The sequence below is a fragment of the Periplaneta americana genome, chromosome 2, assembly GCF_040183065.1.
Source record: "Periplaneta americana isolate PAMFEO1 chromosome 2, P.americana_PAMFEO1_priV1, whole genome shotgun sequence".
Taxonomy (NCBI): Eukaryota; Metazoa; Arthropoda; class Insecta; order Blattodea; family Blattidae; genus Periplaneta; species Periplaneta americana.
In genome coordinates this window covers 163,156,859-163,184,285 of record NC_091118.1, presented here as the reverse complement: position 1 = coordinate 163,184,285, position 27,427 = coordinate 163,156,859, and the positions used below count along the sequence as shown (strand labels likewise).

The 27,427-nt window shown below is 33.5% G+C and overlaps 2 protein-coding genes across 9 annotated transcripts in view; one reads left to right on the top strand and one right to left on the bottom strand.

The window, feature by feature from the left end:
- The window catches only part of LOC138694744 (uncharacterized), a 235,332-nt gene extending 229,034 nt beyond the window's left edge, over positions 1 to 6,298 (bottom strand). For 2 of the 3 annotated variants that reach the window (XM_069818757.1, XM_069818759.1), the window contains exon 1: positions 6,165 to 6,298. The gene's annotated coding sequence lies outside the window, so the exon portion shown is untranslated. The remainder of the gene's footprint in view (positions 1 to 6,164) is intronic. The other variant, XM_069818758.1, reaches the window with a different exon arrangement.
- The window catches only part of LOC138694743 (thiamine pyrophosphokinase 1), a 114,051-nt gene extending 87,952 nt beyond the window's left edge, over positions 1 to 26,099 (top strand). For 4 of the 6 annotated variants that reach the window (XM_069818754.1, XM_069818751.1, XM_069818750.1 and 1 more), the window contains exons 2-5: positions 15,426 to 15,594; positions 16,470 to 16,705; positions 19,723 to 19,990; positions 22,933 to 26,099. In XM_069818754.1, coding sequence (XP_069674855.1) covers positions 15,426 to 15,594; positions 16,470 to 16,705; positions 19,723 to 19,990; positions 22,933 to 23,060 — 801 coding nt within the window. In that variant the 3' untranslated portion in view covers positions 23,061 to 26,099. Of the gene's footprint in view, positions 1 to 15,033; positions 15,278 to 15,425; positions 15,595 to 16,469; positions 16,706 to 19,722; positions 19,991 to 22,932 lie in introns of those variants that run through there. The other 2 variants (XM_069818755.1, XM_069818753.1) reach the window with 2 other exon arrangements.
- Positions 26,100 to 27,427: the final 1,328 nt, after the last annotated feature.

Sequence of the window (27,427 nt, the reverse complement as noted above, 5' to 3'; positions counted from 1 at the left end):
TTTATTTTAAATCTGAAAAGTAGGAAAAGAGAAAATTGCATATCGTCGTTGTTCCTGCAATAACTCCTATGTGACATATTTATCGATTTTCAGATTTTTGCTCTATTAAATAACTTGCATAGTGATACAGCAAATAATAAAATCTCCCATATGTAATTATATTTCTTTGTTTTGAAAATGTAAGAATTCACAGTCTCCTATGTACGGCTGCCATACGATGAATAAATGTATTTTTTCTTCCTACTGAAAAATTTCATATTTTGCACATAGGAGTTATTGCAGGAACAACGACGATATGCATGTACTGTAGTGTAATTAATAATGAAAGCCTAATTAACTTATGAATTTTCTCAAGAAGTAAAGAAATATATCAGAACGTCTAGTACATACTAAAAAGATTTAATTCGTTTATTTTATGACACTTTATCAACTGTGATTGTTATCCAGCGTCTGATTGAAATGGAGATGATAATGCTAGCGAAATAAGTCCAGGGTCCAGTGCCGAAAGTTACAAAGCATTTGCTCTTAATGGGCTAAGGGAAAACGCCTGGAAAACCCTCAACCAGGTACTTCTCCCAATCAGGATTTGAACCCTGACTCACTCGTTTCACAGTCAAACCATACTAAAGAGTAGAAATAGAATACAATAATAAAAAATTATGTATTTATGAGTATTAGAACCCAAGCTATGACGAAATAAAATGTAGGCCTACTATATTTTTAGAAATTTCGAGTTTTCCCTTAAAATTCATTGCCCTCTGCCGGGATTGAATCCACGAACCTTGCCCAATACAAGCATGGTAGACCACTGAGGACGACACGAGTTTCTGTAATTATAATCCCAAACGAAGAATTTAAGAACCAAAAGAGACCACTGTACAATCTGTGAACTTGATTAATTAAGACTGAGAAGGTTTCAATCGTTTGGTATTAATAATCTGGGATTAACAGACTACCAAAAGGAATTGTGAGCAATCTCCTGAAATTCATTAAAGTTTCTGGGATGTTTAACTATATCTTTTTGACATTAAACGTGTCCACTTAATCTGCTTGCCATATAATGTATAAATATGATTAGTGTGTTGCACAAAGTGTCAGTCCTTTGCTGTCATGAGTTCGGGGTAGGGAATATCACAAAATTAATTTTAAGCAAGCTCCTGAAAGTGATGAATGTTTCAAGGCTCTTTAATTAACCCCATCCTCTTCATGTTAAAGAGGTGCGTACACAATCACCTTGGGAAGTTTAACTCGCTCAGTTTCGTTGGATATACTAAATTAGTCGGCCTGGGTAGCGTAGTCGGTATGCTCGAGGTTGCGGGTTCGATCCCGGCCCAGGTCATTGGCATTTAAGTGGGTTTAAATGCGAAAGGCTTATGTCAGTAAATTTACTGGCATATAAAAGAACTGCGGGACAAAATTCCGGCACACCGGCGACGGTGATATAACCTCTGCAAATGCGAGCGTTGTTAAATAAACCATAATTTTTATACGGTACGAAATTAGCTATATAATAAGGTCGACGGTGGCTGAAGAACATAAGCCATAAATTAAGTAATGTAGGCCTTCTTGAATATCAATCCAACAAATTTCAAAACTTTCATATAATTTCTCAAAATTTACTTTTTTTTATGTTCCAGAACTACACGACGACCAAGTCACTGTGCAAAATTCAAATACGGTACAACAAATATAATTAAAACTAAAAATATCATGCAACGTTCTCAGAATGCATAATTATAATCGGTTTAATTTCGTTGCATCGTATTTCACATTACGTGATTATGAAAATTAAATTTTAAAATCTTGAAACAATTAAAAACTCTAAGCACTGTTCACATAAGCAAATCATAATTCATGCACGTTAAATGTAATGGAAATCGTTTAAAAAATAACTCTTTTCATTGAAGTATAGAAAAACATATATATTTCTGCTGAACATTTCACGGTTGTTACTGCTCAAGTTGGAACATTTTAACGGTCTTAAACGAATATTAAATATTATCGTACTCTTAAGATAAAATATTATTTGCTTGACAAATTATAATAATAGTATATCTAATCATAGTTTAAATTTTACAATTTCACAGCATCAATAAATACTTTTAGTAACAATTAAAGTTTAATTAACTCATGGAAATATTTACAACAAGGAAAATAAACAAATTTATTTATAAAATTGTACCTTCAACCAATGAATCTAATTATAATAATTATTATTACTATACTACATATCCATTTTAAAAATTATAAAAGTATCATGATATGGACTACAGTTGTACCGCATTTTAATTCTATAAATTAAAAAATAACTTCACATGAACTAAAATTATACCGCATTTTAATTTTTTAAATTAAAAAATAACTTCACATGAACTACAATTATACAGCATTTCAATTTTAAAAATTAAAAAATAACTTCACATGAACTAAAATTATACCGCATTTTAATTTTTAAAATTAAAAAATAACTTCACATGACCTATAATTATACCGCATTTTAATTCTAAAAATTAAAAAATAACTTCACATGAACTAAAATTATACCGCATTTTAATTTTTAAAATTAAAAAATAACTTCACATGAACTACAATTATATAGCATTTCAATTTTAAAAATTAAAAAATAACTTCACATGAACTACAATTATACCGCATTTCAATTTTAAAAATTAAAAAATAACTTCACATGAACTAAAATTATACAGCATTTCAATTTTAAAAATTAAAAAATAACTTCACATGAACTGAAATTATACAGCATTTTGATTTTAAAAATTACAAAATAAGTTCACATGAACTACAATTATACAGCATTTTAATTTTAAAATTAAAAAATAACTTCACATGAACTACAATTATACCGAATTTTAAATTAAAAAATTAGAAAATAACTTCACATGAACTATTGAATTTTAATTTTAAAAATTAAAAAAAATTCATATGAACTACAATTATACCGCATTTTAATTTTAAAAATTAAATAATAATAATAATAATAATAATAATAATAATAATAATAATAATAATAATAATAATAATAATATAAAAGGAGAAAGGAAGACATAATAATAATTTCTTACAAAGAAAATTAACTTCTTATGAACTACAATTATACAGCATTTTAATTTTAAAAATTAAAAAATAAGTTCACATGAACTACAATTATACAGCATTTTAACTTTAAAAATTAAAAAATAACTTCACATGAACTACAATTATACAGTATTTTAATTTTAAAAAATTAAAAAATAACTTCACATGAACTACATTTATACCGCATTTTCATTTTAAAAATAAAAAAAAAACAATAATTTCCCATGAACTAATTTAACCTAGATGTTTATCTAGGTTTATCATAATAATTTAATTAAATTTTGTCTTATGAGAAGAAATGTTTCGCTGTTGTATCTTATTAATTGTTATACATGATTTGTTGTTAGAATAACGATGATAAGTTTGTATCAAAGATGTCCCTTTTGCAATTTCTTCTGATCAACAATGATCACAATATTTTATTTATAAATCATAGGATCATTATAAAGTAAATAACATAATAGAAACTAATACAATTTCTAAACAAATTAAGTAATCAAGATTAAGTATCAGCTTGGAATGCGTGAAGAACAGAATTTTTTTCCGTACAAATGCAATTGTTTTCATTGTTACGATGCAATAAAATAAACACAAGTTTATCAGCCATTTGTTTTCTTTGTTACACACATTTCCCAAGTATGAGAAAATAGTCTTAAGCCTTCAAAAACGAATAGGCCTACGTTTGGTGCAATGTTATTATGAATATAGTAGTAACTTTTTGCTGCCGGATTAAGACGATTTCGAACAAATATTAATCTGAGAGACGACCCTTTTACCATGCTTTCTTGCATTAATTAAGCTGGTTCAGTCCATGATAAAATGAAATCGGTAAGATAAGGAATTATTGATATTCAATTTTCAGGGGTTTTTCACGAAAGACCAAATCTAGATAGAGAAAATCCGTTATCAGACATCAGTGTTAATGTGTTAAGTAAACGCTTAAAATGCCATACAGCACTGTTTGTAAAATTTTACGCAAACTTCTTAAATGTATCCTTATAAACTGCAAACGATATTTAAATTGAAGGAAACTGATTATGAAAATAGATACAACTTCTCATTGTGTGTATTAGCTCAGATGCAAATTGAACCGGAACGGTTATCTTGAGTGGACAGATGGGGTCCACTTTACTCTCAATAGTGAAGTCAATATTCAGAATTATCGAATATGGACAACAAAGGATCTACGTGTGCAGACTCAATTCCCATTCTTGGCATATCCCGTAGGCGCTTAGTTCATCTTGATTGCTCAGTTTACTTCTCAGTTGATAGAGGAGATAGGTGAGAATTCTAACTTTTACCATTTTTTAACTGGAGAGTTAATATTTTATATGCATGCTTCTCTTGGGCTATTGTAGGTCTATATACCACAAAATTTCATTTCTGGCATTTAAGTTGCTTATGAGTCACGCTTTTTTTAGTAAAGAATATTTTGAAAGTTTGTCTCCTCGCAGAAATTTGAAATATATGATCTACAAATTTGAGTAGAGTACTTCTGATAGCCTATACAGTGCATACATTTTATTTCCCCGCGCATGGAAGCGTGAAAAAACAAAATGTATGCACTATATTTAAAAAAAATGAGTATCCATATTTTAAAAATCTATCTTAAGAAAAGAGAATAAAATATTTACTTGCTCAAGACTTTATTTTCAAGGTTTTTTTAATGTGTGTTGAATAGGTATTTTTTATTTCAAAAAGTTGCGACAATCTAAAAAAAAAAAGATACTCTATTTAATTAACACTACTATATAAAACATGTAGAAAATAAATGAAGAGTGTAAACAACAAAAGTTGTAAATGCACAGAACAAAATTTTTCAGGGGAGACATTTTTCTCCACCCAAATCATACACTACTGGTGAGAACAGTGATTGCATGCATACATTAACCAGGGCTTACTTACTCTTCGAATTTCAACATATGAATTTTGTAGAATATCGGCCTTTACACATACACCCACTAAGAAAATAACAAAAATGGCGTTGTTGTTTACACTTTTCGATTCAATTTGACAGATTTATAATTGAAGACCTCCCCGGAAAAAAGATGTAACATCAAAATTAATTAAATATATGACTTAGATGGAGAAAGTAATTTTGAAACATTCATTTATAACAATAAATTATTGCATCCAATAGCTCAATAAACTTATATCCTTGATTAGTCAAAATTCGTCGTCTAGCAGACGAAGAGACGTAACTCCAAAAAAAGATTTTAGAGATATGCTGGTTTTAAATACATTTCTATGTACTTTACATACGTATGTATTCAAGACGGGTGTATCACTAAAATCGAGTTTATGGAGTTACATTCTTTCGTCTGCTAGGCGACATGTTTCTGTTAATAAATATAGTCCTAACGAAATATGCCTTACTTACTTACTTACTTACAAATGGCTTTTAAGGAACCCGAAGGTTCATTGCCGCCCTCACATAAGCCCGCCAGCGGTCCCTATCCTGTGCAAGATTAATCCAGTCTCTATCATCATACCCCACCTCCCTCAAATCCATTTTAATATTATCCTCCCATCTACGTCTCGGCCTCCCTAAAGGTCTTTTTCCCTCCGGTCTCCCAACTAACACTCTATATGCATTTCTGGATTCGCCCCTGAACTGAATTTCTTTTCTCTTGAAACGTGTATTACAGATTTGTTGGTGACACTCTTATTCCGGGGGGGGGGGGTCTTCAATTATTGTAGAATCCTTTAAAATTTTAATATGTAGAAATTAAAAAAAAAAATGTAAAAATCACTTTCAAAATATAAACTGAGTATTTAAAGAGCGTAGCCATATAAAATATGACGTTATTACTGATAGTTCCATAGGGTTCTGAAACTGCTGATTAGGCTATAGATTAGTACTGTAGGTTTATTTTTTGCAGTAAAACGAACAAGTAATATATAACCAGAAAGGGTCGAAAATTCATCCGTCTCCCACCTTAATTTCAATTATGTTAGTAACTTTATAACAACCCTTTATCACGAAGTTATATTTTGAAACTGTTACATCAAGTTCATAAATCGCTGTGTGTTAGCACTACTAATGTTCAAGCAATGAGTGAAGTACTTACACTTGCGGCAAATCCTTGGTTTAAAAAGTTCCGATTCACACACGCGAAGAAATCTCGACCTGCTACTGAAACGAGTTCACAGAGTCTGCACGGGTGGACTGCCCATGAATGAGTGTCTCCATGCGCCCGCTGCATCTCCGTACTTCGCGACGAGGGGCGCCGCGGCGCTGGGGACGCATGCGAACCAGTCACCTCTGCCAAGTAAGGGTTGGGGGGGGGCGCAACCGAAATCCCGTTACATTGACCGCACAGTGCGTGCCGCGACACTCATAAATGAATCCCGTTATTGCGTTGTCATAATACTGTACCAATCCGTATTAAAATTTGCTGCTAGTCACGTGGCCTTCATTCAGCTCGCCCAGCGTCTAATTTCGACACCCTTTCAATTCTGGTCAAGATACTCTACTATCTGCTACATCACCTTCAAGTTATTCCACCCGTCATTCATAACTTCAACATTCTCACTCCTACATTAATTCAGATTCACAAGGAAATCTGCCACTACGTCAAGTCGAAATAACCTTTGGAAATCTGTACACTAGTAAATACTGTAAAGGAAAAGTGTCCTACGAAAAGTGAAGGTTCGTTGTATTAGTAGCCTATTTGGATACTTTTTGTTTTATTTTCCGTCACAGTAGAAGCAGATTGATAAAAGGCATATGACTCGGTTAAGAGAGAAGTTTTATATGATATTCTTATTGAATTTAGTGTTCCCAAGAAACTAGTTCGATTAATTAAAATGTGTCTCAGTGAAACGTACAGCAGAATCCGTATAGGTCAATTTCTGTCAGATGCGTTTCCAATTCACTGTGGACTAAAGCAAGGAGATGCATTATCATCTTTACTTTTTAACTTTGCTCTAGAGTATGCCGTTAGGAAAGTCCAGGATAACAGAGAGGATTTGGAATTGAACAGGTTACATCAGCTGCTTGTCTATGCGGATGATGTGAATATGTTAGGAGAAAATCCACAAAAATTAGGGTAAATACGGGAATTTTATATGAAACAAGTAAAGAAATAGGTTTGAAAGTAAATCCCGAAAAGACAAAGTATACGATTATATCTCGTGACGAGAATATTGTACGAAATGGAAATATAAAAATTGGAAATTTATCCTTTGAAGAGGTGGAAAAATTCAAATACCTGGGAGCAACAGTAATAAATATAAATGATACTCGGGAGGAAATTAAACACAGAATAAATATGGGAAATGCCTGTTATTATTCGGTTGAGAAGCTTTTATCATTCAATCTGCTGTCAAAGAACCTGAAAATTAGAATTTATAAAAAAGTTATATTACCGGTTGTTCTTTATGGTTGTGAAACTTGGACTCTCACTTTGAGAGAGGAACATAGGTGTGTTTGAGAATAAGTTGCTTAGGATAATATTTGGGGCAAAGAGGAATGAAGTTACAGGAGAATGGAGAAAGTTACATAACATAGAACTGTACGCATTGTATTCTTCATCTGACATAATTAGGAACATTAAATCCCGACGTTTGAGATGGGCAGGGCATGCAGCACGTATGGGCGAATCCAGAAATGCATATAGAGTGTTAGTTTGGAGGCCGGAGAGAAAAAGATCTTTGGGGAGGCTGAGACGCAGATGGGAAGATAATATTAAAATGTATTTGAGGGAGCTGGGATATGATGGTAGAGACTGGATTAATCTTGCTCAGGATAGGGACCAATGGCGGGCTTATGTGAGGGCGGCAATGAACCTCCGGGTTCCTTAAAAGCCAGTAAGTAAGTAAGTAAGTAAGTAAGTAAGTAGAAGCAGATTGATAAATAGTCACAACTTAGCATCTCTGAAGTGATCTAGACCTCTTCGATTTCAGTTTCAGAATATGTTAAATTATATTCGGGGAAAAATGTAACCAAATTCGGAGAAAGTAATGTAACTTTCGGAAATAGTACTTTAAAATTCGGCAGCTATAAAGTTAACTTCACGAAAAGGAAATTCAATTTCGGAAAATAAAAATTTAATTTCTGAAAGTTTAATATTATTTAAATTATTTTTATTTTGAATAATATTGTTTTAAATTATATGTAGTTGCACTAATTTAACATAAATTATGACAATCGCAACAATTCTTGTTCTCAAGTAAACGAATATTGTGTCCACCGCTGTGGAGTAACGGTTATCACGTCTGACCGTGAAACGAGCGGGCCCGGATTAAAAAATCCTGATTGGGACAAGTTCCGAGGCTTTCCCTCAACCAATTGAAGCAGAATTGCTGGATAATTTTCCCTTCTTTTATCATTATCTCCGTTTCTTTTCCAGGTTTCGAGCTTAATCCGATAACATAACATAAATTATTATGATCGCAACAATTTTATTCTTGTTCTTAAGTAAACGAATATTGTGTCCACCGCTGTGGAGTAACGGTTAGTAATCTGACCTTGAAACGAGTGGACCCAGGTTCAAATCCTAGTTGGGGCAATTTACCTGGTTGAGGTTTTTTCCGAGGTTCTCCCTCAATTGAAGCAGAATTGCTATGTAAGTGTCCCCTCTTAATCATCATCGACGTTTCTTTCCTAGGTTTCGGGCTTGCTCCGATCTAAAGTCGCCTGCGGGCCGCCCTGAATGTAGGCAACACACAGGACATAGAAAACGGAGAAGTTACCTATAACCAGGCAGACGCCTGGAATCTATACTAAATGTATCACTTGAAAGACAGAGAAGAAGACTAGCCATAAGACATACATGGATAGATTCCGGGAAATATCGCAATCGGGCCTTGACATGTTTGCACAAAATTGCGTATAGAAGCCCAGTTCTTAAAGACAATCTGACGCTGTTTGATAGACTGACTCAGCAGGCATGGAAGCGATTATGTATGTTTAATGTTATAATAAATATAAATGCAGTTCGGAAATATATTGATTGCACCTTGTATATATCATTGAAAACCTCCATATCGTATTATAAATAGGTATATATATATATATTGTTCATTACAAAATAAACTTTCTTCTACTTGATAGGAGTACATCTTTCACTTTTCATTCTGATCACCATTGTTATTTTCTATTTTTTTCTCCTCTCTTCTCCTCACATTCTTTAACTTTATAGTTTCATCATAAGCTACTTATTCTGGTTTTTCTTAAGAATAATAAATTCATCTCATATTTGGTCTCCCGATGTTTATCTTGGCGATTGCAATGCGTATTGAAATCGACATTTTAACGTCGGAATTTTCAATCCTGCGTAGATTTTGAGGCCTAGTTTTGCTATATTGTTTTATTTCCTGACATAATTCACATTTCTAACAGATTAATTATTTTTACGTAGCCTTTAACAACTCTAAAAAAATCACCTATACAGCTTAAACAATTATATTTTCTTATCACTTAGGCTTTACATTCAAACAAAAGAACACAAATAATCATTATGTACTTCCTGTCTTTATTTCCGTTCTTGAAAAAACTGTACAGAAATGCTGAAATTTCCATTTATGCTATTAATCCAGATGTTTGCTTACTGAGGTTTTTGTGAGGTACGTGAAGTGAAAAAGAAGCTACAGATTTACTAACTTTTCTGTTTCTTATCCAGCCATCAGTTTGTAAGTAAGTTCGAAATCGCTCACTTACACAAACATAATATACTGTGCATAGCTATGTGGGTACATTTATACTTACTTACTTACTTACTGGCTTTTAAGGAACCTGGAGGTTCATTGCCACCCTCACATAAGCCCGCCATTGGTCCCTATCCTCAGCAAGATTAATCCATTCTCTATCATCATATCCCACCCCCTCAAATCCATTTTAATATTATCTTCCCACCTACGTCTCGGCCTTCCTAAAGGTCTTTTTCCCTCTGGCCTCCCAACTAACACTCTATATGCATTTCAGGATTCGCCCATACGTGCTACATGCCGTGCCCATCTCAAACGTCTGGATTTAATGTTCCTAATTATGTCAGGTGAAGAATACAATGAGTGCAGTTCTGTGTTGTGTAACTTTATCCATTCTCCTGTAAATTCATACTTCTTAGCCCCAAATATTTTCCTAAGCACCTTATTCTCAAACACCCTTAACCTATGTTCCTCTCTCAAAGTGAGAGTCCAAGTTTCACAACCATACAGAACAACCGGTAATATAATTGTTTTATAAATTCTAACTTTCAGATTTTTCGACAGCAGACTGGATGATGAAAGTTTCTTAACCGAATAATAACAGGCATTTCCCATATTTATTCTGTGTTTAATTTCCTCCCGAGTATCATTTATATTTGTTACTGTTGCTCCCAGATATTTGAACTTCTCCACCTCTTCGAAAGATAAATTTCCAATTTTTATATTTCCATTTCCTACAATATTCTCGTCACGAGATATAATCATATACTTTGTCTTTTCGGGATTTACTTCCAAACCTATCTCTTTACTTGCTTCAAGTAAATTTCCCGTGTTTTCCCTAATCGTCTGTGGATTTTCTCCTAACATATTCACGTCATGGATATATTTATAATGAATATTAAATAAAAGTTGTTAAAACACTCTATCAAATGCTATGGCGCCTAAACTTATTTCTTTACTGTAATATCTTGACACACTGTATTCATGTGCTCTCTATTTACACATATTACGATAATAAATGTGTCTGTCTCACAATTCACTGAGTACATCTAATTTTAAAACGTTGTACATGTTTAATGACTTCCTTTAGTGTATGGTCCTAATGGAATTCAGTTGTGACGTTTGTAGTTCGACATAGAGAGGGAACAGTAGTCTTCGTTACAGGACTCCGATGAAAAATAGAAAAAGAAATTCCGTGATTGGAGGTGGTGTCGAGTGGCAAAGTCACAAAATTGGCTATTACCTAAAGAAACGTTGCCAGGCTGTGTGCTCAGATAACGTAGTGTGAAGGCATTGCGTGAAATAAGATTTCTGGATAGCACGGTAATTGGAAGTGAAGGAGAGCCTGAGCTTTGCAGCGATGTGAGATTTAATTTCCCTAACGTTTCGAAAGCATAAAGATTCCATCCTCACCATCGTATCATTCTAGATCTGTAAGAGTCGTACAATCTACTAAGTATGTTATGCGTGGTTAGTCAAAACAACTGGGAAAAATAAAATCTATCAGAATTATTGTATATTATTATAAGTTATAATAAAATTACACACGTGGTTACAAATTATTGGACGATTTCAGAAGGCTATATTTTTACCAATATTGAACATAATACCATTTTAAAGAGGAAATTTTGAAGTTTTATACTGACCTTAGATGCACTCGATGTGAGCCCCACGTGTAATACGGCAGACGTTCAGGCGTTTGCCAAACCCTTCAAGCATGTTTTGTGTGACGTTTCTGATTGCTGTGTTAATGCGCCTTCTCAATTCGGACAATGTTGCTGGAAGTGGGCGTATGTAAACATTGTCCTAGACGAAACCCCACAAAAAGAAACCACACTGTGAAATTCGGTGAACGGGTGGTCATGTGTAGAAGTTTCTGTCTGCGTCCGTTGCACGACCAATCCATCGACCTGGTAGCGGTTAATTTAGGTACCTCAGTATGCTAATGTGGAGGGGCTCCGTCTTGTTGGAAAATGAATCCCTGTTCCTCCCTGTCTGTGAGTTGTGGCATTACCCACTGCCTAGTGTAATAATGAAAAATGGCAGCTGTTAAAATATGTACTGTATTTCAGGAAATCAGCCTCCATACAAGGTGTCTCAAAAATAGACCGGCAAATTAATTGTGGTGGTAGCCACAGAGTAAAGAAATATGCCAGTGAAAACCTCACAGTCCTATTTTTTAAGTATTTTTCATGTTATCAATTATCATTCTGTCAATGTGTTAAAGCCCAGTCCCAGTTGGACAATTTCTAAGAGGCTTAAAGAAAGGTAAGTCATGTGTTATTTTTAGGAAATATATTCCCGGTGTTTTTTTTTCTTTCTTTTCGCTCAAATGATTTCCACTTTTTAATAGGAAAAATTATGTAAAGTCAACCTAATTCAGAGTGATTAGACGATGTATGGAGAGCTGTTCTCGGATTCCGCGGCAAGTTAGTTAAACAGTAGGGTGCCAGGTGGTAAACAAATGTCTAGTATCACTGCCTAATCACAAATCATGTTTATTTAATATCTCAAGAACTATTAGAGTTAGAAGATTGGACATTTTCCTGTCGATTTTTTTTTTCCTTTTAATTAAAGAACTTTATTGAAAATATTGTCAGTTTATTTCTGAGACATTCCGTATATACTCGTAGCGTAGTGTACGAGCGTACAATAATAGAGAAGACAGTCTTTCCATGTGTAGAGCCTATGACCGAGAGGACTGAAGCTGAACCTCTAAGAACTCGTAGTTTCGGAAAGTCGGATAAATTAAACATCACATAGTTAAAAAAATCAAAATTTTATAAGTCAGTCATTTGATACCTTGGGAATGCTATCGGTTATGAAAAGTTGTAAAATTGTGATTGGTGTTATTTTGGCAATTTTCGAATACTGTTTCAGGCCCATTCCAGTCCTAAGAATATTAAAGTAAATAATAAACGAAAATAATTCACAAATGTACTCTAGCACAGTTACAAATCAACAAATCGACAGACACTAGAAAACTTTATAAAACATATGTCTAAAAAAAAAGCGCATTGATCACTAGTGAAGTGAGCCGGAGAGTTTCTGGACGTTTGTTTCAGCGAGATTTGTTCTGAATGAAATTGGCGAAAGAAATATATGAGTGAGTGAGTGAGTGAGTGAGTGAGTGAGTGAGTGAGTGAGTGAGTGAGTGAGTGAGTGAGTGAGTGAGTGAGTGAGTGAGTGAGTGAGTGAGTGAGTGAGTGAGTGAGTGAGTGAGTGAGTGAGTGAGTGAGTGAGTGGTTTACAAAATACAGAGTATGCTTACAGACTGAAGACTGACACTTGGCTTACAGAGTATGCTTGCAGACTAGACTTAAAGACTAATACAATGTTCTACAGCCAAACAGTCCACGAAATCTTCAGGTAAAGTTTCCTGTTTCCTTTATCCCGACATTGACAATATTGATATAAATTTGCATACATATATTATGAAACATGCATCATTAGACTCCAAATTTAACCACTCATCAACAACTTAAATCATATTATAGCGGTACTTCTTGCCGCATACGAAAGAAAAACATTCGTTTTAATTTACGCTCCTAAAAATCTATCAACTAATAGGAAATATTTGCGTCAATTTCACATAAAAATGACAACAGCAACAATGTAACCTAAAAACACGTAACGTTTTTAGGGTATAAATTTTATTATGACATTATTCACGAAGCTCAATACGTAGGGACTATGCATCCATAGATAGTTGCTAACCACTAGGATCGCTACAATCGCCTCATCACAGACAATGCGTAATAGTACCGGCACAGCCTATTGTTTCTAGAACCCTCAACAACTCAAGCTTCATGACTGTATGTATTTAGACTTATGTATTTGCGTTTTTAAGCTATTAATATTAATCAACACCGATGACAGCAATCAGAATGTCTGTTTAAGATTTAACCATTCTTAAATTTAATATCGCAATGCAGATTCGAATCTCAGATCGCTGTTCCGGAGTAACAATGACGTAAGTGCAACATAAAATGTTTTTTTTTTTTAGGAGGAACAAAAAACAGAATTTTATTTAGGTATAAATACATATACAGTGAGTAAAAAATATTTGAACAAAAAAAAAAAAAAAAGAAGTTTCCTAGTACCCGGTACTCGTTACATAAGCTGTTAAGTCAGCCATTGTTGTATAATCATAAAACATGTATATTTTCAATGGCTAAAAATATATTACAAACTGACTAGAATCACATCTAGTAACAAACTATTAAAATTCTTTTCAGAAAGAAGCCACTGTGTAAACATAAAAACGACCTAAAATGTAACGAGCACTGGGTACTAGGAAATTAAAAAAAATGCTACGACACTCGAAGCAAAATATGATTTTGATTACTTTCAAATACTAGTCACATAGGGGTGTTTTAAATATTCACCCAAATTTTGCAGTTGTGTCATTGTTCTTCCGGAACATCGAGAAGAAGATTTATGGACAGTCACAATAATTTTGATAGCAAGGGGGAGGAGGGGGTGCAAATTTTTAAACTTCTTGTCCAGCGGCGTATCGGAAATTCCGAGTAAAGTTTGTAATACAAGAAAGAGTGAGAAGTCGAAGAATTTGCAACTATCTTAAGAAAGGACAGAAAATTGTAATATAATAATTCCGCCTCATGAGTGTTACATGCTCAGTTACATATTATTGTACTATTTATTTCTCTATGATTATACCTATCTATAGAAGCAAACCTAACCTAACCTAGCAAGGTCTTCTGCAAAATTTCCGGATTCATTCATTCATTCATTCATTTTATTCCATAGATCTTACATGAGCAATGAAGCTTTAAGATGTGGAACAAGTCAAAATTTTACAATATTACAAAATATTACAATTACAATTTTTACAAATTTTTATAGTTTTACAATTTAGTAATTTTCTACAATTTTTACAATTTTGTGCAATTTTTTACAATATTTTGGCGAGATGTAGTGAGATGAGGTGAGGTCCGAGGATTCCCCAAAATATTACCCGGCATTTGCCTTTTGGTTTGGGGAAAACCTCGGAAAAACCCAACCAGGTAATCAAATCGAAGGGAGGTAATCTAATCAAAGGAGTTGATGCCAAGGACTCGCCATAGACCATCCGGCTTCAGTCCCACGGCTGTGGGATCTTTTATTAGAAGAATATTTACTATGCTCTCGCAACGCTACTCTTCACATGTAATACTTTGAATTTGTTGTTTTTATTTAGAAACACCGATCTGGTGGCATCATTTCGTCGACAGTCCGTATGTTGATTATTTCAAGTTACAACATTGGTATTACTGCAATTTCTGTGCTGTTCATAGTGGCAGCAATGCATGACAACATTATGGCGTAGTGTTTCTTTTTGTAGGGTAAAGAATTGTACATAATCTAAAAATTACGTAAGAGAGAGCAGTATCTCATGAATAGAATGTCTTGCTTTGTTTTTAGGAGGTAAAATTGAACATATGGGGCAGCTATTTTGAATGACATTTACAAGAAAACTGGAAACACGGCGTGTAAAAGATTTACATTTTTGCCGGCTCGTGTTGTTTGCAAGGTCAGACTCGTACAGCCGGTATAACCTATAAATTACTAACAGTTTTTGTATGCTCTTAAGTGATCCTGTAACATTATTAATACGCATGTACCCTTCCTTTTGAAATTATGATTGAGATACATTTTGAAGGACTGTGTTTTCTTTTCAGATGATTTTGGATATAGGAACTTCAGGAATGAATTCTACAACTGCTGTGCATCAGTGGAATCCCCTCGATATATTGGATGTAGAACATTCTTCCTTCCGCTATGGCCTTCTCATTCTTAATCAACCAATTAATGTTCCGAGGGATTTGATGCTTTCTCTCTGGAACAAAGGTAAATACGAGTTCATACAGTCTAGCCTCTGTTACCCTGTAACTTTAAGGATATTGCAATTATAATCATAATCATAATAATTTATTGCATCCACTGATCATATACATGATATGGGACATGTCATATTTACAAACTAATAATTAATCACATAATATACATAAAATTAATAACTATAATTAAATGCAACACAAATACAAATAGGCCTATACAAAACTTGGAACTTGATTGAAGAAAACTACAGGTCAGTCGATTTTGGCTATAAGTCCCGTTTGCAGTATGTCTTGAAGTCAGGAGTCAATTTCAACCATCGTGTCCTTCATGAGAAGACATCCTTCTCGAAGTCAGGATCTGAAAAAGAGGAAGTAAAATTTTTTGAAGTAAGGCGTTCATTTTCTATTCAGTTATGACAATTTTCAATAAATTCGTTCATACTGTAAAGGCAGTTTTTGATTAAAATTTTATAAAGAGCTTTCTTAAATTTATTACAATAATTATTAAATATTATTACAATAATATATTGATGTGATTTACATTTATGTTGATTTTGTTCATTATTTGTAGACAAAACAACTTAAAAGCGTGCACTAAATTGTATATTGTTAAGCAGAATTTGTGTCCTAAATCTGCATCCCAGAATTTTAAAAAGTTAACCTGAATAGGTATTAAAATTGAGAACATGTATGTCTCCCACGCCTTCGTGTTTATTATAATCATGGAAAAATTCAAGAGCCAGAGTTTGTTTTTAATTTAATTTATGTTATGTTTTAATGGCATTTAAATAGGCCTACTTTTAGGTAGAATATTTTGTGAAAATGTATGGGATAGTGTCTAATCATGTCTATTAGCCTGTGAGTACTTATATTAATCTCTTTCAGCTACCATGAGAGTTACAGTTGATGGAGGAACAAACCGATGGTTTCACTTTCTGCAGAATGGAGATTACATTCCACCAGATCTTATTACAGGCGATATGGATTCTATAAAACAGAATGTACTTGCATATTTTAAAAGTAAAGGAACCCGAATCATTTTAACACCAAACCAGAATGAAACTGATTTCACTAAGGCTTTGAGACATTTTCAGTGTCATGTTGCAAGTGAGAAGTTGCAGGTAGGCCTGTTTTTAATAGTCTGTAGTATCCTAAGCCTGTAAGTATGCTTTAATATAACTTATGGGTAAAATTCATCTTTAATACAAGTAATTATGGCCACTGGTGAACTGCTTTGCATTTTCTCCTGGACCAATACTACAATGCTATTGGTTTGTTGACTGCCATAATTATTTGTACTAAAGATAAAGATATCAACTTAGGCCTATGTAGTGCTAGTTACTTTCATCTTTTTTTAATTTGAATTTTTTTTGTGTCTTGAATATTATTAAGTTAAGTGGCGTTTTATGCATTTTCTTGCTATGGATCTACTTTATATTTATTTTTATTTGACATTGTATAAAAATGCAGTGTCAGCTTTAAGCTGTGCAACAGCCTACAAACAGGAAACAGTGATTGGAATCTCTGTTGTATCCAAGTTAAATTAGAGCTTACTTGAGTTCATAGTTTTCTATATTTGAAGCGTCGGCTGGAACAACATTGTAAGTTACAAAATTTTCATTCGACGTGTTTCCGTGTAATAATGTTGTATGTCATGTTACCTTGCTATATATACTCTTTGGCTTGCAACTGTCCATCAATGCAGTACGTGAAATTTGTCCACTCAAAAGTTTGCTAACCCTATAAGAACAACGTTGTACGTGTACACATTTTTGCAGCTCCTGTAAATTTTACCAAATGTAACTTATAACGTTGTTCCAGCCGACACTTCATTTATTGTGATAAGTATATTTGTTTTATGAGTAATAAGCAATATTATAGTCACGAAAAGTGTTATCTCCATTTTAGTCATGATTTCGAATTATTTTTTGCCAGGTAAGAACTAGAACTAGACACAGTTAATAAGCTGTAGAGTATATACAGTAAAACAACTTTTCTATGTTTCGAAATATTGGAGAGCAAGAATGCTAATGGCTTCGTTGCCAAAGCCCGGCATTAGATAACAACAACAACATGTTTTGAAAATGAGAAAAACATTTGTCAGAAATTACATTTCATAACATATGAAATAGTATTTGAAAACTAGGCCATATGGGGGCAGTAAGTTAGATCAATTTAGTAACATTTTCACAAGAGAAACTTATAACTTCACAGTTAAGCCATTTTGAGACAAATACAGTAAACAAATGTACAATACAGATTCTTGAAGAATGTAAGATTATTTGTGGAAAATCTTAGTAGCTGTTTAGAGTCAAAGCTGACTGATGTATTACATTGCAAACTCCAATCCAGAAAATTTTACGACATTGACTTAACTTGTTCTTTCAGTGTGATCTTCATTTTAATAGCATGCGATTATTGTACAAAAACTCAGTTATTTTGGACTGCTTTCTCCTAAAGAATAAACCATGTCCTCAAATTGCGATAATTGTTCCATAATTTGTTCAGCTACATCATGGTGTGTTACAAAATGTTTCACTGTTTCTAAAGCAGTAACAGTGTCATTAAAGGATATAAAATTGGTGAAGGATAAGAAGAGCAGCTTAAAATTTTCACGAATTTCAAAGTTGGGCACATCTTAATAATGAACACGTACTATATTTTCGCGTTCTTTTATTTTCATGGCAAACCTAATTTCTAGCAAAATTGATTTATAATGTTGACGTTTGGTGTATCTCTTGAGGTTTAACATATGATTGCATAAATGTATAAACGAAAAACGTATAATTGAAATAAATTGACATGGAAAGTATAGGAATTTTGCCTGATCTTCAGAAAAAAAAAAACATACAGACCTAAGTTTGAAACATGTAAAAGAAATTCTAGTGTATTTTATTAATTTAATGCTTTGCACTTCAATTTAGACGTACCTACATAATGTGTTATTGTTGCTGCTGCTGCTGTTGTTCACAGCATCTATTACTCGACTATTTTGTTTGTAGAATGGCAGTTGCCTGTACTAATACACAGCATGCTACTGTTATGTCACCCATGTAGTATGAATCACTTTCTTATTTTAGTCATACATTATGTCTTTCTCTTTCCCAAAGAGTAACAACACAGATTGCAGTGTCGCTGTTTACATTCCACATACAAAATGGTCACCTAGTACCTACTTTCTTGATGATGGTTCTACCATATTTTATTAAGAGTAGGCCTAGACTATTTCATTACTGCCGGTAGTTTTAAAGTTAAAAAGACCATATAGAAATAGTTATCATATAATTTGATTATGAAATAAGGATATCTTTATCTGTGGAGAAAAAAAACGACATTATTTTAGGTAGCCTGTACACGAGGTAGTATTGATAAGTTTTTGACCTCATAGGGAAAGTTACTGTATCTCAAAACAAATTTTTATTTGCAAATCAGGTTTTCAGGTAAAGCTCCCTGTGAAGCAGATTTCAATAATTTCAAGGGAAAAATTGTTCCAGGGTCAGGTATCGATCCCGGGACCCTTCACTTAGTGCACAAATGCTCTACCGACTGAGCTACCCAGGAACTACACCGACACCGTCCCAATTTTTCCTTTTATATCCACATGACTCAAGTGGGCTGACAAGGTGCCAGAAACCCAACTTTGAGTGCACACAAACTCTGTGTGATTTGAATTGTGGTTTTCTGTTAACATACCTACAGCAGACTTGAATAATTTGAAAGGAAAAATTGTTCTGGGGCCCGATATCGATCCTGGGACCCTTCGCTTAGTGCACGAATGCTCTGCACCATACTGGTACTTTAGAAATAATACATAATTTATCATTTATAGTTTTCCATTCTGCTCATTTCAGACTATGGACAAATTTGTTTGTTTACGATTTGAAAGGTTATTATACATGTTTTTCACAATCAATTTGTATATCTGTAGTTGAAGGGCTTGTGGAAGAAGGGTCTATCCCATTCTTCCATCAAAATAAGTTTTTTTTGTGTGTGTGTGTGTGTGTGTGTGTGTGTGTGTGTGTGTGCGCGCGCGTGCGTGCGTGCGTGCGTGCGTGTGAATTTTTTTTTAAGTTTTGAGCTCTATAGTGTAATACAAATTAATACTACTTAATCCTAATTTGTTTCCAATTTTTAACAGCTAGATGGTGTAATTGCAGTATGTGAGACATCTGGACGACTTGATCAGATTCTAACTAATCTAAACACGCTGTATAAAACAAAAGAAATCATAGGAGATCTTCCAATGTATCAGTTGGCTAGTGACTCTCTAACGTGGCTTCTCACGCCAGGACAACATCGTATCTTCGTTGGAGAAACTATAGCACATAAAGGTGGTTGGTGTAGTTTAATTCCTGTTGGTGCAAGAGTTGAAAATGTCACCACAACTGGTCTCAAATGGAATCTCAGTAAGTGTCATCCCATTTTACTTTCTCATTATATGAAGTAAACATTATTGAAGAATTTCTTTGCTCATATATTGTGAATTATGTGAAGAAAACGTTTTGTGATGCAAAAATTCAATTTCAAGATTTGCGCAGAAATAATGTATGTTTTCATCTTCTCTGATACAAAAAAAGTGTCATTCAGCAAACTGTCCGTATATTCATTTGTCTGTGTACAGAAATTTATACTAAACTACTGAATGAATTTTCTTTCTGTTCATTATCTACAAATCAGTTCATCTGCGCACGAAATATAATCATTTTTTGTAAACAAATTCATGGATCTTTATTTAAATAGTAGCATAAGTTAGTGGTTTACTCATTTTACTTTGTAAAAGATTTATTAAATCTACATACTTAGACTTCAACAAACAAAATTTGATAATACAATCTCAAGGGAAAAAATGGAACTCTCTGCATCATAATCCACAGTTAATTCCCGATTTACCACGAAAATCGTCTGTAGCTGCATTTAAATTGGCAACAAGCCATGACTGTTTGGCCAAACACCTACATAGAATTGGAATATATCAGTCCCCTAACTGCCCATTTGCAACTCAAACCAAGAAATAGGTTCGGAACATCTCAAAATCTGTGCTTCAGTGGCTGACCATGATAATATCTTTGAAAAATATTGGAGTGCAAGAGGTCAAATGATTTTATTATCAAACGCCTGGCATTAGAAAACAACAACAAATAGCACCCACATTTATCTGTGCACAGCATTTTTGCAACACTACCCCAAAAGTCTGATTCACTCTTCCACAGTAAAAGGTTGTTTGTTTTCTTTCTTAACTAACGTTCTTTTACTTTGTACTTATGTTTTTTCCTCTGATTCTCATATTTTCGACGCATGTGACGAGGCATTGTGAATTTTCGCTATAAAATTAGATGGTTTTTCGACTTTTTCACTAATTTTAAGGGACATTTGCAACAACATTTAACTCGAAAATGCGAGGAACTTGTAAGAGAGAAAGAGAAGTCTGTGAGCGCCATCTCAGAGCATAATAACACGATAAAGCACTGTATAAGGAAAAAATATATTAGTCTTACTCCATTGAAGCTGTTATGTTTTCAGCCATTTATTTATTTATTTTGTTTTGTTTAATCTGGTGGAGTTAAGGCCATCAGGCCTTCTCTACCACAACACCAGAATACCTATAGACAGTGAGAAGTAAATAAGAAATATAACTAAAATTACAAATACAAAAAAAAAGACACACAAATGCAAATAGAGGGGACTAAAAAAATACGAGTACAAAGATAAGATCACAATGGGCACAAAAAAGTACTAATGCAATATATTGATTGCCTAATATATTTAGTGATTAAAGAAAATTACTAAACATCTGAAAATAAGCAACTGATTGATTATACATAAATAATTGATTAAATGGCGATCTTACTCGTGTTAATTGTGTAAACATGTGCGGCTTACAGCTGTTTCGGTGCTTCTTCACACCATCCTCAGAGCCTACTAAATCTCGGCGTCATCTCGAACTTCGCTGCCTGTTGTGTGGGTGTGTTCGATTGTTGAAAAGTGTTGAAATGTGGTGTCAAATAGTGTGTGCGTTCTGAAATTGATCTGTGTGTTGAGAATTTGATCAGGGTGTGTTTTAGTGTGTCTGTATATTTCATATTGTTCTAGTGTGTTGAGTTTTTGGAATGTTGGGTTGTATGTATAGGATTTCATGTCAATTAACACGAGTAAGATCGCCATTTAATCAATTATTTATATTAAAGTGTTAAAAGTAGTGTACGAAAGATTCAGCATGGATTATACATATTTCAAGAGAAATAAAATAGAAACAATTTCGAAACATTTGCAATAAAGTTAAAATATTCAGTTTACTGCATTGTACTCTACACAGTAAGATGATTCTTAACTAAGTTTGTTTTTTAATTCTGTTAAATTCCGACAGTTTCTGATGTCATTGGGTAGGGTATTCCACAAGTGCGATAGCAAGATAGTGAATGATGAATATGATGATGTTTTATGTGTGTATTTTGAGTGTGTATGTAGAGATTGTAATACGATGATAGGGAACTGAAGTGGGAGGAAAGGTGTCGAAGTGTGAAGGACTTGAAAGTGGAGAACAAGGGAATGAAAGTTACAGAATTTGAAGTGGACAAAGACGTTGCAGAGAGCTTTTTTCGGCATACGCCTGTTTCGTCTATCCACCTGTCGAACTTGAACAATTATCGCATATACATAGGGTTCACAATGGGCCAGTATAAGCCTAAGTTCAAGGTTCAATCCCACAAAAAGCCAAGCGAAACCAAGTCCCAGTTCTTCTTGTATAATGTTATGAAGAACATTACAAATGTCATGCGATGGGCGCTATGTAGCTGATGAGGTGCTTCTGAACTCCGATGATTGTTTTAGGAATTTACTTTTTCCAATAAATATAACCACGCTTGGTCAGTAAAAAATATCAGTTCTGGATTCACATTCCTGTCATGTACAGAATGCAGGAACCAATTACAAAACTGAATTATATCATTGCTATCGGGATAAGTCAGTCTTTAAACCATTGAAATCTTATATGGTCACAATTTCAGTAATTTTTTATTGTATATATGAATCCACGTGAAACTACACATTGTGCTGCTAAGCAATTGAAAGATTTTCTTGGACTTCTTTCTAATTTGTCAAATTTTTCTTCTGTTAAATTACTCCTCCTCCTGTTTACTTTCTTGTCCAACACTAAACCAGTAGTGCAAAACAGTCAGTAAGGATCTTCCTTTTCTACTGATCAGAAAATGTTAATTATTAATTAATAATGAATATATTAATTAATTTGAAGTAAATTTATTATTTTTGTAGCATCTAAGTATGAGTTTATATTTATTTTATTGCATGAATTAACTTCTTTAATTGAAATTATTTTTAATTTCTCTTGCAGACAATCGTTCAATGGAGTTTGGAGGTCTAATAAGTTCATCAAACACTTACAGTGGGGAACCTGAAATCACAGTTAAAACTAGTGGACCATTAGTATGGTCCATGGGACTTCGTGATGATAATACATAAAACAACATTGAATGGAAAAAAAAAAAAAAAAATTAAGTGATTATAATGATCTGTGTACATACAGGCTATGGATAAACGAAAGAAGGGATATGAATATAGTGAGGCTGAAATTCATTTTACGAAAATATTTTATATTACATCAAAATTAGTCTTAATTCTTTTAATAAAAAAAACAAAATAATATTTGATATGTTTTGTCAATTGTACCCGGTATGCACTCTGTATTATCTCTAAATTTATTAGTTTATTTGTATTAAATTTAGACGTGTATACGTATATTTTATTTTAAGAAACTTTGAGTTGGGATTATGTTGCTTTATAATGACTTACCATAAAGAGTTTAACTATTATACATACAAATTACAGAGGCTGGTTGATTTTATGTGCAATTTACATTTATTGATAGAAAAACAAATAATGAACTCTAAGATCTTAAAAGCGGAAAGTAAACAAATGTTTATCAGGCACTTGAATTCTAATTTATATTAAAATTATCAACAGTGCTACTCTTACGTTACTTTCATTTGTAAGAAATGATTTCTTACGTTGTCATTGAAATATTATTTCTTTCTCAGCTTCACTTTTATGACAAATGAAATATAATTCTGAAATATTTTACACAGTCACTGACTTTTATTCCTATGGGGGAGCAGGGTAATTTATTCATCAAATTTTAGTCTTAATTCTCGACCATAATTGTTTAACTCATAGAATTAACTGATTAAGAAAATAAGTCATATAGGTACGGCTGAAAAGCTATGTCACCTATCATTGTTTTTCTTTATTTAACCTTCCATTATCTTACCAACAGATGGGCCTACGTTCTTACCTTCAGGTTGCCAATTCAGCATAACACTAACAAAAGTATGGTCAACGTTGGGTATGGTGCAATATGTGCTAAGAAGATAAGAACGTAGGCCCATCTGTTGGTAAGATATTAAACTAAATAAAACTCATGGATCTCTCAGACCCATGTTGGAAGGTTAAAATTTGTTGACTTTTATAATTTTGTTAGACCTTGTATTGAAAACAGTATTGAGATATTATATAGAAGGTAATATATTACGTAGGTAATAAAGACAATGTTGTTCATGCATTTTATTTACACTTCCTGTATAATTGAAAGTGTACGACTGTACTTTAAGTATTGCATTCATTGCACTATGGTGTAGGATGGATTTTTTTTTATAATTCTCAGTTGCAGCACAAGTGTTAATTGTTTATATTATTAATTAGTGTAAATATTAAGCCATAAATACATAACGTCGTATAGTTTTTTATATTTATAGTTAACTACCCTCATGAAGAAAATGTTAAGAGTACCGGTATGCAAATACTCCATGAAGAGTTGATAAATTTGCATCGTTGTTGATCACTACGTTTCTTGTACTTGGATTATGTCAGAACAACATAGGATGGTTCATAAATAAAATATTTTTATTAGGTTCGTTCCAACAAAGTCAGGAACCGTCCGTAACCATCGTGAGCATGCGCAGTACAGAAAAAGCGTTCCAACACAATCCGAACCAGTCTTGAACCGGAAACATGTACTGCAGTCCGGCGTTCCAACAAGCTTTTGACACGGGTTCGGAACGGTCAGAAATAGTTCGCAGATTGAGGCATGTACGGAAGAGTACGCGAGACGCGAATGCGCATAATCCACCAACGTCTCCTGGATACTGAAGAAAGACATGATCGACTGTTCACATCAATGAGGTTAAGATGAAAAGTGACAGTGCAGACGAATAATAAAACTAGAGATTTAATCTAAATTTTCGCCAAAAAGAAAGGGAATAGAAATTATTTGGGTATTGAAATAGTTAATTACAATTTCAACATGCAGATTTGATTAAAAGTATAATAAATAACGTACATACATTAATAATTAAAAAAAAAGAACTATTTTTAGATGAGAGTCCCCCAGTACACGACATTGAAATAGCGGAATTCTTGCCTTCCATATTTTTTTTTTATCTTTTTATAGAAAATGATCGAAATTCTATTTTCTGCAATTAGAATTAGTTGCGAAACGATAATAATAAGCATCCCATCCTTAGCAGAGATGATCACAGTTATAGCATCTCTGGATTTAGTACATAACGATCCGCGAAAGCGTTCCAACAGCGCCCAATCCAGTTTTAATCCCATAGCAGATGCTCAACTAGCGCATGCGCATAAGATGGTACAGGAACCGTACATGAACTGATCCATGAACCGCTTGTTGGAACGAACTTATTACTGTAATGTAGAGGTTGAAATAAGAGTGTGGACCCTTCGGACCTATCAGGTAACACCTGTTTAAATACACCAATCTTTTCAGCAACCATCAACACTCATGAAACACTCCTCTACACTGGAGAAGGTGTGATATTAAATATTGAAAGCAAGAATAATGATTCAATGTTAAATCCTTATGTTTCTCACTGTTTCTTAACATTATAACTCTGGGATAAAACAGTCATAAAAAGTACGTGAGAACATTTTAGTCTTATTTTGATCTCTTCAGTGCAGGCCTAAATTTGTATTACCTACTTATGAAACAGACTATATGATAACTGTGAAAACAGTGGTGGCGCCATCATTTTAAATTTGTGGTGGTCATTTGTGTAGACAGAATATTGTTAAGGTGCATCATTTTCCTTCCTGTGCCCCACACACCATTAAAATTATTATAATTGAGTAGATTATTACTATTATGATAGTAGGCCTTACTGATTGGCATGAGCAGTTTGGTTTTAGTTCAACTGTCAATATTTGTGTGGATAAGATGGGCAGATGAGTCCCCACCCCCCTCCCAGCACCACCACTGTACAGAAAGTGTAAAATATGTTTGAAATCTTCGAATTATAATAGTATATGTACACTGAAAACTGATAAAATACACTTTCAGTTCTGATACTTCTTAATAAAACAGAAGAACCTAAAAAGCAGTATTGTAATGTGTAGGTAAGTGAAACTAAAGTCAAATGTTATCAGACATCCAATGTTGTAGTTTATATTGACAGAAGTTATGTTTCAATAAAATAAGTTCATTGTGTTGACGAGTGTTTATTATGCCCTTTTGATTAATACCGTGCACACCAATTTTTACTAAAAGAAAACCTTAATATGTTTTCCGTCTATTACTGTCACATAGTGATCAGAAAGCAAAGTTCAGCATTCGTCAGTCTGTATTTAGAAGCTATTGTGGAAAGTCGTGTAAAATGGATCTTGCTTATAAGCTGAAGTGCCGAGAAAAGAAGTATTAAGTGAGCTGTTCGACACTGTGACTGATTTCACTTTTATAAGGTAAGTAAATAATATTTGATAATTCGTTTACTAAAGTTATCTCTTTCGTAATTTGGTACCTCATAAAATGAATATATTTGTGAATATATATGAATGTATGAGCGGGGCAATGGTGCACACTCTGCAAGCCATTGCGCAGTATTCCCCCTATTGTTTTTAATGACAGCACTGTCATATTTACTCTGTCCTTGTAGATGCCGAGACATTACAAAAGAGTAAGCGAACATAAGAATTGGACGCAAGAGGAGGTAGAAACAGCTTTAAAAGTTATTGAAGGTTTGAAAATAAGGGAAGCAGCCAGGTGGTGTGGAATTCCAGAGTCGACATTGAGAGACCAAAGAAAGAAGAGTGGTGGAGAATATGGTCAATCCTCTCTTGGAAGAAACTCTGTATTCAGTAGGGATCAAGAAAAGAACTTGGCCAACCCATTATTAAATTAGCCAAATTGTTCTACAGAGTAACGCCACTTCGCTTCAAAGAACAATGCCCCCAATAATTTCAACAGTTGGTAAAGAATGGATATTAATAGTGTATTTTATTACTTTTGTTTCGTAAATAATGTCTCTGTTCATTTGCTCAATATATATTGTGTTTTGCTTGTAGTTTAAAAATTATTAAATACACTGCCTGCATTCACTCAGTACCATGCGCGAAATTACCCCATGAGATAGGAAATACCGTGCATTTACACATTTCTCTTTAAATTTAATTTATGTGCGCTTCACTCGGTTTTGAGGAATTCTGTCTATGTATATTTGATTCCTAATGGATAGAGAATAGCCGTAATTTTTCTAAAAATTTTACTTAAAATTTGTGTCGAAAACTGAGAAATTTTTGTTATGTGCGCAGTATTCCCCCACTCTTCCCCTACATCATATTTTTGAGTGTCCTATTCATTTGATTTCCACAAGTTTCCACATAAGTAATTATTTAACGTTTTCTTACATAATTACACAGTGTGACTCTAGTTTATGAATACATACAATTTTCAAAAGAGGTCTGAGTTGCGTTTCTATCGTTAAAGATAAATATGTGTAAAAAAATTTATCTGCCAAAAAAAAAAAAATGCCTCTGAGATT